The sequence below is a fragment of the Rutilus rutilus genome (genome assembly GCF_951802725.1).
Source record: "Rutilus rutilus genome assembly, chromosome: 24".
Classification (NCBI taxonomy): domain Eukaryota; kingdom Metazoa; phylum Chordata; class Actinopteri; order Cypriniformes; family Leuciscidae; genus Rutilus; species Rutilus rutilus.
Genome location: NC_140228.1, coordinates 27,312,643 through 27,324,356, shown reverse-complemented (window position 1 = coordinate 27,324,356; position 11,714 = coordinate 27,312,643). Strand labels below are relative to the sequence as shown.

Sequence of the window (11,714 nt, the reverse complement as noted above, 5' to 3'; positions counted from 1 at the left end):
AGACGGTCGACCCACACATGCCCTCAACTCAGGCTTTGATGATGTCACAACCCCAGCTGCCCGTCTCACTGAGAATCCCAGACATCTGTCCTCGGCCAATTAAACAGGAAGTTAGTCTTCCGGGCACTTCCTGGTGAATCTGCGCACAACATGTGTTTTGGCAGGAAAGGAGAAGCATGGAATACTTAACATGGACCGCTTCAAAGTGACGTCAAGACGTTCCTTATTCAAGAATAAGGGAACTGTTTAAATGAGAAAATAAAATGTAATTCTCTGAAAATTACCACTGGCAATCTCCAGTTGACCAGAATTGGCTAATACGTATACGAGGAACTGCTATGTCACTGCACATCTCTCAAGTACTTTAAAATACCTCAGTTTGATTACTTGCCAGAAATGCATTTCTTCAACCAGCTATTGAAATATAAGCGTGCTTAACACAGCAGTGTCTTACATTTAAAAACTGGGAAAACTTACAAATGAATGAACCTAGAGGGGAGGGAAACATCACAGCAGAAACTTAACAGCAAATCACTTGTCATGTCTCTGTCTGAAGCAAATTCCACTACGTGGTTTGTAAACCCTGCAGGGGGAAGTTACTCTGCCCCACAAATAGAACAATTAAAAAAAATAACGTAAAGAGTGAGAGGGAGGGAGCAAGGAAGAGGGGAGGGAGGGGAGGGAGGGAAGTATAATTACTGTGTAAGAGAGAGGAGAAGAAGTAGAAACAGAGAGACAGGGGAGCAAGAGCCAGCGAGAGAGTCCAGCCCACTTCAACAAAACCATTCAACTCCTGCACAGTGAGCAGTCCCAGACCTCTTACGAGCGCACTGCTTCCCTGGGGCACATCCAGAAGCCGACTGCCCATCCCATACAAACTTCCCAAGGACCTGGAGAGGGAGAAATCCACTGACAGAACTATTCCTGCCTTTTAACCAGCATCTCTTCTCACAACTCACCAGCAAGGATTACACTTTTTCCTCACTTTTTCCTCCCTTAGTAGTTTAGCTCTTACTTTTTTTTTTTTTTGTCCGTCAGATTAAGCTCAACCACAGGCAGACAGACTTTACAGCTTTATCAGCGACTGGACGGATTCTTGTCTCACTTTGAAAGGAACTTTGAAAGTAAGTTTTTCATTTTGCAGACACCTGACTCCTCTCATTTAAGGATGTCCCTTCTCCCTCTGCTGAGCGGGATCTTCCTGCTGCTCATCCACGCCAATGCCATGGTCACCAAAGGGAGCGTGGCAACATCCGAACAGGCATCCGCCACGGACTGCCCCTCCTGTGCGCTGGCACGGCTCCGGAAAGGTGAGGACGAGGGAGCCCAGCAAGACGTGGTCGAGGCAGTGAAGAGACACATACTTAACATGCTGCACCTGCAAGAACGCCCCAACATCACACACCCTGTGCCTCGCGCCGCGCTCCTCAATGCCATCCGCAAGGTACACGTGGGACGCGTGGCCAAGGACGGCAGTGTTCTGATAGAGGACGAGGCCAGCAACCGTCCAGAGACTGAACAGGCAGAACAGACCGAGATCATCACATTTGCTGAAGCCGGTGAGTCGGAATTTTTAACAAATGTCTTGAGGGAGTCTTTAGTCCTTAAATACTTTAAACTAAATCAACTCATGGGAGGGGGTTTTATAAAGCTGTTCAACTTAATATCACTAGTTTGAAGAGTTCAGGGAAAGGGTCAGTGTCAGTGTTCAAATGAGACTTTAGTCCTTAATACTTTAAAGTAAATCAACTCATGGGATGTGGTTTTATAAAGCTGTTCAACTCAATATCACCAGTTTGAAGAGTTCAGGGAAACCTGTTGCCACCGCACAAAGTCAGCCGGGACTACGCTGCGGCAAATTCACTCCCCCCTCTCGAGGTTCCTGCAAACCTCCTGCTGCTTTAGAGAATCAGTAATTATCTGAAAGGCCCCCCCAGGCTTCAGCCGTAAGCTCTGCACAGGAGCTCTTCCCTCGGGACTGACAGACTCATATGTACGTGGCTTCCCTATGTGACTGAGAGACATACATAAAAATCTTAACACAGAGGAATAAAAAAGGCTTCTCCGTATTATGAGAAATAGAAGGCTGTTCAGTTACTGCCTTTGTGTCGGGTTTCAAAGGCAGTTGAAAGAGTATTGTCGGCAGCAGAGAGAGCTGTTCAAAGGTGCTGTCAAGCCCATGATGTGAGGAAAGATTGGGTTCTTCTCTGAGTCATACAGCTCAAACGGGTCATGAGTGACACCGAGCCGCGGCGTGCTGCAGGAGCTCTCAACAGATGTGTCAGACCTAAAAAGCAGCAAACGGAGCAATTGGATTGCTTGCCTGAAAAGATTAATGTTTCATGATTTTAGGGAGCTGAGACTTTAACACTGCTGCTGCCTTGTGGAGAGAATGATTATATTCAGAATGACATTATATGAATTCAGTGTTATGCCATTTTAAAATGTAGACGTGAAGTAAACTAGAGTAAATATAGATGTTGCGTGAAATAAGCCACTCGCCGAAACTCTATTTGAGTCTTAAAACTGTATTTTTCCACCTCAACAAGGACATTCCTCATGCAAGGTTCCTCACATTTTTGACCAATAAATTTGCGTGACTTCCCCCACCCCAGCCATTCATGAATACTGCAAAAGTATTTTCCCAAAATCATTTTATAGAGACTGCATTCACAAAGAGCAATGTTCTAATCAATGACATATTTACAAATAGAAAATTTATATTCACTCTGGAAATCATTTGGGAAATCCACATTTTTTAAATTCCATGATATGTACGGGATTTTTTTATGACCGTGAGAACTCGTGAGAACGTGTTTATGAGAACCATTCCCTGATAATCATCTGGTGCCAGACTTCAGCTTGTCACATTATAAAACAAATTCAGATCATGCTTAAGAGATGACAAAAACCTAGTTATGAAACAGAGCTAAATCTGTTAGCAATCAAAACTATATCAAACTTTTATTGTGTGGACTGCTATAGCAAGTATTTTTTTCCCTCAATGTCAGACACATCTATTTGTTTTCAATGGGCTCTTGATGTATTGACTGAGAGGGAGACGGACAGCCCCTCAGGCTGAATGAATAAATCAGGATCGCAAGCTCTCAGTTATCTGCTCATATTGCAAAACGTCAGATTACTGACCTGAAATGGAACAAACCAAACACATGGCACATCATAGCTCAATTTCTGTGGATATACTTTTCAATTTCATGTTTACTTCAATCACTCAAATTTCGAGGGAACTAAAGAAACACACATTAATAAATATTTACCTCATGCTCATCACAAAAGCAAATAGTTGGCTACAAACTAGATCATTTGATGGTCTTATCATTATAAAAGTAGTGGGTGGAGTCTTTGCGTAATTGAGGTTAGAGTGTGCGACTGTGTGAATTAATTATTAGTCAAATAAATCCTGACCAAACTAAAACACATTAAAGACACTTCAATTCCCCTTATCTTCACTTTCAGGCTTTGGCTCCAAATAAATGTAAATCTTAAGATAACAGAAGATTTCCTCACCTCTTTCCTCCAAACCATCGCAGTGTTATTGAACAGAAACCTCGCGATAATCGTTGAGCTCGTGATGATTCCCGCTCAAATTCCATTCTCGCGTCTGGCGCGAAATACCACGTTCCGTTGCATCTGATCTGCTTCCCAAAAGTCTCCAAAATATATCTGTTCTCCAAATCCACCACAAGGGGAAATTACTGCTGACATATGCAAATAGGCGAATATAACACATTTACAGTGAAGATTAATGCATTCTTTAATGTGTTGGTGTACTTTGCATGATGCTTGTACACCAACTATAAATTATATTGAACATTTAGCAACAATATATATATATATATGTGTAGCTAAATTATTTCAATATAATTTATAGTTGGTGTACAAGCATCATTTAGTCTGCAATGTGGCACCAGGTATTATTTTTGGGCTTTGCATCACAAGCAGAGACATAACTGTAATTATATTGACTTAGTAAATACTATAATGCATAGTTCTTCATGGTGTTTATTTCATACTGGTATGATTTTTTAGACACATTTTGCTGCACTGCATCACTGTAATGTTGTGTTAAGTGGGTTGTTTAGACAACTATAATTATGTGTATGTTGTAAGTCTTAGACTTCAACACTATCTGTCTGCAATCTTGTCCAAGGATCTGCTCTCATATACAGCTATGAGATTTTTATGAATATACATTTCTTAATGATCATAGGCTGAAATATTTTCAATAATAATAAGCTGCTGTTAGACAAAACTGGCTTGAAAATTAAACAATTCAGTGTTTGTGCCTGGCAATGCAACTATACACAGGATTCGTTCTATGCCAATATTTTCTTCAGAATGTTAAATAGAATTAAATGTCTCTTGGTAGTTTATAGTTCCAGTCTTCATTGTATGTGGCCGTTGTCCTTTTAAGTGCTGTTTCAGAAACCACCTTGAAAACGATATCAGTTTGCAGATACAAGGACTACAGAATCCGAGGCATACTGTTTCTATAGTAGGACATAGTTGCTTAAACCATTATCTCTAACATACAGCATGCTGGGTGAATGAACGCTACATGGTAAGACTGATTGCACTCGATTTATATGTGTAGCCTGAAGCCATGTGTGCAATCAGTGCTTGTGTATTTGCATGACTGCAAATACTTTTAGTCTGCAGACTTTCAGGCAGTCGTAAAGGGTGAGAAATAACTGCATTTCTAACTAATACAAAGACGAACAAATACTTTTTAAAGCAACCATATCTAGAGAATTTGCTCTTTCCTACCATATCACTGCTAAATTTTGAGATTGCAACAGAGGTCATTGATAAAATTCAGCCAAACGTTCTCCAAAAGTTTCTTTTCCATCAAAAGTTGCAAGATGGATAGCCTTTGCTTCCAAACAAAATAAAATGATTTAACTAATGCAGAGACTTATAAATATAATATACAAAACTGTTGACTATTCTATAAGTGGTTGTTGAATTCCACTGAAGCCATGTGCAGGATCTTCAAACAGAAGGCACGTCGATGATATCACTGTGGATGAAGTGAATGTGTGTGGGCGTTCAGTCAGTGTTTGGCCTTTTTTGATGCCATTCAGGCGTGCAGGTTGCATATGCAAAGCTTGACATGTTCTGAAACAATGACTCAATATTTACTTCTTTTCCTTGTTTTGATCTCCTCCTACTTGCAAAGTAATTAATCACAGGGAAAACCCTATAATCACTCCCTGTAGGAATGGTCACATCAAAGAAAAGAAGACGTCCCAATTTTTCATGCAAGCAGTTATTTTTGCTAGATCAAATATTGATTTATTTTCAGAAAAGTGAAGCTGAAAGAATCTCTATTTCAAGGCAATGGGAATGAAATAGCCTAATTCCAAAGTATCTTTGTTTTATTTTGGGGCTACATGGCCAGCTTGCCAAACCTTACATATTACAAAGCCACAAAGTTTCTCCTTTAAACACTATCCAGATTCGAGTACCACATTAGAAAGCCTCCTTGTTAGCCGAGGATCCCTTGGCATTAGTGTTGTCAAAAAAACACTTTCTCAGGTTGCAGGATACTTCACTGCTCACGACATTTTGTAATATGCTACTTAAAGCTTTCTTGGCTTCAAGGTACAGTACTGTAGTGAAGAAAGGATGCTGCAGCATCATGCCAACTGAGCTCATTTATTACTCTGACAGCTGATGCATCATCCAAACCTGTTCGTGAGAGTGGGTTATTACTTGCAGATGCAGGGTTGGTGGAATGGTAGCAAGCATCTCAACCTTGAATCCCGAAAAATCAATCAGATAAACAAGTAAAATATGAATTGCAGCTTCCGACCTAAATTGTCCCCCTGTGTTTTGTTAAGCCGCAGTCTCTCTACTCATATTGAAAGTCCATGCCTTTCAGTTATTCAGCATGGCCTTGAGCCATGTTCCACAAAGGTTAGTAGGGGGAGGCAGCAGTAACTCTCGTCGTTACCCTCCTGGTTCCCTGGGAGCTGCGCTGGCTGAAGCTGGTGATTCTTTGCCGCTAGATGGGGTGCCTGATTTAGATGGGGGCAGTAAATCAGGCCCGCTGTTGGTGCCTGAAATGCCTGTGGGTGATGAGGACCAGATAAAGAGGCTACAAGGCCATTTGGGGAAGAACATAACAGGCATGCTTGGCCTTTACAGCACAAGGTGTGGTATCATGAAACGGCTAGCCAGTGTTAAGGACCCTCGCCTGAGAATGTATACAAGACTCTACAGTGTTATGGTTAGGAAATAGGCTTTAATTGCACTTTTTGTTTGTTTGCTTCTCATTGCTGGATGTAGAAAAGGCCATGAATGCTGTTGCAGAAACATGCTGTACACTGAAAGGAATTCTAGTGGTTTGTGGTCTATTTAGTGACATTTTGATGTCAAAGAATGCTTTATGATTTTAGTATTGGTCTCTGTTGTATATTTTCTCTTGGAACACCTCAGCTGCATTCATTACGGACCATTTTTATTTGGTTTAGTATCCAATTTTATGTAAAATTCCTGCTATTTTTTTACTGTTTTAAGCCTCTCTTTAAAAGCACTATAGTAGCAAGCGATAATTATTCAGATGATAATTGACAATTGTTTGAAAAATTACGATATTACAGCTCACAGTGTGCTCTAGTGCAAGAGTTTAGTCTGTAAAATCCATCCTTGCTGCTGACGGGACTGTGTTTGAAATATGTTGCATAACAGGCGAGGAACTCAAATCATTCACTCCCACACGCCATTAAAAGAGTCATATTTCCACCCTCAGACTTTTATTTCTAATTTAATATCTTGTTGGGTCAAAGAAGAACATGGGCCAAGAATCTTTAACTCCCGAAGGGATCCAGGAAGCGTTTTTATGTTAGCACCTAGAATCCTTCCCTTTTGATATTTAACGTGAGTACTGGCCTTGAAACAATAACCGTTGCCAAGTTGTCAGCAAGTCCTAGAGAATATACATCACGCTCTTTTGTGTTTTGTTATGTGAATGGATGCTTCGTTCCACTTGATCCATTAAGCACCTGTTAGCGCTGTACTCTTTGAACTAGCATGTGTGTTCTGTGCGGAAAAACTGTTGCCTTTAATCAACATTGTCAACAAATTAGCCAAAGATAAATAGTGCATTCTATAACAGTTAACCAGGAGGAGTACAAACAAACTTCATCCAAAGAGGCGTGTTTGAACAACCTTTCAGGTTGTGGAGTTCTTTGCTGCAAAAGCATTCTTTTAGCTTCAAGCACTGGGGCATTGCAAGCTATACAATATGACAGGAGGCCAACAAGGAGATGAAAGAGGCTGATTCCCCCTAAGGTAAACCAGATAGAAAAGGGGATTATAGAACACATTAACTAAAGCCATGTTTAAAGAGGAGTGGACATCCCCCAGTCCCCCCAACAAATACACTTAAGTTCCCAGGTGATTCTATACTTCAGCCACCCGCCCCTTTTGAAGACAGGGAAAGGGGGAGGGGAGGAATGTGTAAATGTTATTCTCCATCTTTGTGTGCAGGACAGCTGTGCAAACTCTGCCCTTGCGGTAAAATTGGTGTTTATTGTTGAGGGATTACCGCATGGCTCTTTAGTCCTTCTCTTCAAATTTAAAAATTTCTCTTTGCTCTCTGGCAAATATATTCAGAAGCATGCAGAGTTGCGAAGCTCCGGTGGTGATCTTTCTTCTTTGGACCTGGGCCTCGTCTCTGGAGGGGCAGTTGAAGGGGTTTACTCAGCTTAGCAAATGCTAACGATACTTGATTCTTTCAGTGGGTGCAGATTAAAAGGGAAACAATGCATTAGCCACTACTGGGAAAAAAAAAAAGCCTGCATTTGTGAAGCTCGGCTGTGTTTGGACAGATGGGTTTGGGCCAGGGATCCTTAAATACACTCTCGCACACATACACACTTGTAGCTTGACGCCATTGTTATTACGTCGCAGCCCTGTAAATGTGTTGTGGTAGGTGATAGATGTAGTATTTGTGCAATATTTTTCCAGAGTATATTGCTTAATACTTGTTGCAAGAGGCTTCTTATTATTAGCCATGACATGCAAGAATCATTGTGTATTCTAAACCTTTGGTAGGTGGCCACTTTTACAAGAACTCAGCTTCAGTATAAGTAAGCAACAGTCAGCTAGACCAGCCAGTAATAATGTCCCAACAAAGGTTTAGTGGCTTAAAAACAGGTTGAGTCAGTAAATTGAGAGGATTTGTTTAGAAGCTCCCAAATGATCCGTGAACTGAAATTTTCCAGAGGCCTTGCCTCTGTCTATAACCCGGTGGGAATCAAAGCCAGAGAGAATAATCTTTTACAATCCAATGAGACAGCAAGCCACATGCCACATCACTGCTTCCAGCTGCATGCTGCATGTTGTCATGGTCATTACGTTCAACAAAAACTTGTTCCAGGCGAGCAGACTCTTAATTGCGTAGTTAACTACCAGGAGAGGTGATGAAGTTGGTTTAAAGTCTTGTTGAAACCCTCAATTATTTCAATTCCAAGGTGGTACAGGAAGAACCAAATGGGAGGGACTGTTTGTTTGCGAGTGTGCGTATAGGAACGGCTGATTCACATCTTGCATTTGACGTGCAGGAAAAGGATGCATGACTACATGCTTCTTTGCACTTTATTAATAGTCGCACAAAACAGAAGGAGATTGTTTTGCGGAAACCTTGAAAAACTGGTCACTGTTGGCACAAAGCTAAACTGTTCCACTGATGCCACCACTCCCAGTGTCAGCTCTGCTTTGGCTGTATCCAAAGTCAACCAGAGCCTCAGGCTAGAGTGAGATGCAAGTGCAATAACAAAAGATCAGCTCAATTGACTAATCTCCGATGTTTCTTTCTCTTCCTGTCCCACAGGTGAAGCTCCAGGCTTTGTCAACTTTCTCATCTCCAAGGAAGGTGGTGAGATGTCGTTAGTGGAGCAAGCCAACGTCTGGCTCTTTCTGCGACTGCCGAAGGGCAACCGCACCCGTGCTAACGTCACCATCCGGCTGCTCCTGCAACAGGGAACGGGGGAGAAGGTTCTGGCAGAGAAATCTCTGGACACGCGGCGTAGCGGCTGGCATACATTTCCAGTGTCGGCCAGTGTGCAGGCGTTGCTGCAGAATGGGGGAAGCACGCTGAGTCTGCGCATCTCCTGCCCGCTGTGTGCCGATGCCCGGGCCACACCAGTACTCGTGACTCCGGGAGGCGGCGAACGTGAGCAATCCCACCGACCTTTCCTCATGGCCGTGGTGCGACAGATGGACGATCTGTCCCAAAGGAGACGTCGCAAAAGAGGTCTCGAATGCGACGGCAAGGTACGCGTCTGCTGCAAGCGGCAATTTTATGTAAATTTCAAAGACATCGGCTGGAACGACTGGATCATCGCGCCCTCAGGGTATCATGCCAACTACTGCGAAGGTGACTGTCCCAGCCATGTCGCGAGCATCACCGGCAACTCGCTGTCCTTCCACTCCACGGTCATCAACCACTACCGCATGCGAGGGTACAGTCCCTTCACCAACATCAAGTCCTGTTGCGTGCCGACTCGTCTGCGAGCCATGTCCATGCTCTACTACAACGAGGAGCAGAAAATCGTCAAAAAGGACATCCAGAACATGATTGTAGAAGAATGCGGATGCTCGTAAGGCCGCTGCGAGAAGAGGAAGGGTAGGAAGGGAGAGACAGCGCAGCAAGTTTGGGTGGTAGGGGCAAGAACTTCAGCCCCAAAGCGAATGAAAAAGAAGAGATGTAGAGGGAGGAGAGGAGGGCTCCTCTATCTCTATCTCACTGCCTCAAGACAAACTCTCACGTAGACAGGCCTCTCTTTCTCTCGACCACTTGTGCGTGGTCATCTTAGAATCCAATGGGTATCACGTTACAATGGGTATCTGTAACTCAGAGTAATCTCTGTGGCACTTTCAAAAAGAGAAAAGAAATATAATATATTTTTGTTACAAAGCAAAGGGAGCAAGGTCAGAGAGTATTTATGCGGCCTATTTTGCAGTGCGAACATGCACTGCAGGAAGAGAGAGATGAGGTGCCTGAAAAAGAAAATCTCAAAACTATGCAACTTGTCAAGTATTATGATATATTTTTCATCAAGGTGTTGTTTTGTTTCTTAACTATTTACTTTTACACACTAAAAAAAAGTTAACGTTTGTTGACTTTTTATACCTTGTACGTATGTTATATGTTTGTTGTGTGTGTCCGTGTACAAAAGTGTGTGTATGTACAGTCTGCCTATGAGTATTCGTATTCGTATGTGTGCATGTCTGTTCGTGTGTGTTGAGAGATACTTGAAAGAAGTTTGACGGGCTGCTGGAACCAAACATTTCTCTATATTATTATTCTAATTATTCTGACTATTGTTGATAATGTTATTATTTTGTTTTGATTTCTGTACATTTTTTGTTATTTTAAAATGAGACGTTAAAACGTTTACAGTTTTGCACTATATCAACATTTTGATCAGCGTAGCCACATATACAAATATGTTTATAGAGAAAGACTAGAAGCACTTCAGAACAGGCGTACCTACATAGCATGAGTCTAACAAATGAGATTGTTAAAAATAAACAGGGAGGTTTGAGGGGAAGGCAGAGATGACAAGCACTACATCAGAGGACCATGTATACACATGCATTTTACAAAATAGTGTTTCGGATTTTTACTCAACACCAAAGAATTTAGTTTAGCGTTGCCTACCATATTAGGCTGTCTCCGAACAGTTGTTCAGAAGATACCAATATGTCTTTCAGAAGGTTGCTTTGTTCTCCCTACAAAGATGTCCAGGTTAGCAAACCGAAAGACCTTTAAAACAGTGTCTCAGTGTCCCACAGCGGCTCACTCCTGTGTGTGCTTTTGCACTGCTGCACAGTCCGTGCGTGACTGGCCATCGAAATGGTTAAAACAGCACTTAAACCAACCTTTTAAAGTTTGTTTTTAATTATGAATTGTTACAAAAGTGAATGTGCAGCATTGATATTTAATGACTTGGGAGATTAATTACTATTATTTAGACATTTACATTTACATTTTTTTTTTTTTTTTCACCAAATATTAAAAGGATCTTCAGTGATCCAAAAAACAACAACAGCAACAACAACTGTTTTTGTTTTGCATATGTTAATATTTCCGCTTCCCAACACAAAATATTTTTACCACTGTGCAATGTTGGAGAAAATAAAATGAAGCAATTTGGGAAAAGAAAAGAAAAGAAAAGAAAAGAAAAGAAAAGAAAAGAAAAGAAAAGAAAAAAGGAACTTTTGTGTTACATTTGGACTAAGAAACGTTTACTTTTCAGTACTTTTCAGTATGTTCCTGGTGGGAATGCAAAATAAAATGTCATTAAAGAAAAATACTATTAAAATGGAAAAGAAAAATACAAATTTAGAAAAAAAATATATATAAAAGAAAGACATGTTGTATATGTTTTTGTTTGTTTGTTTGTTATTAAAAAATAATTGACACTGAAATAAGTGGACTAAGAATAAAAAATATATTTTTTATTCTGTATATATGGAAATCAAGATACCAATATGTTGCATTGCTTTGTTGTACAAATCAAAAATGTGCTTGTGGCTATTTTTTTTAATCTAATTTATTCTACAGTATTTTGTCCTTTGCTTCACCATTAAAGTTAAAAGGTTGTACACTAAATCAGATGAGAAAAGTGTTGGTTGTGATTTCTTGCACCACACACACACACACACATAGCCAACACACA

General features: G+C 41.0%; 1 protein-coding gene across 1 annotated transcript; it reads left to right on the top strand.

The window, feature by feature from the left end:
- The first annotated feature begins 723 nt into the window (after positions 1–723).
- On the top strand, positions 724–9,908 carry inhbaa (inhibin subunit beta Aa). Its single transcript, XM_084399452.1, has 2 exons — positions 724–1,559; positions 8,861–9,908. The coding sequence occupies exons 1-2, from the start codon at positions 1,169–1,171 to the stop codon at positions 9,631–9,633; spliced, it is 1,164 nt and encodes a 387-aa protein (XP_084255578.1). The 5' UTR covers positions 724–1,168; the 3' UTR covers positions 9,634–9,908.
- Positions 9,909–11,714: the final 1,806 nt, after the last annotated feature.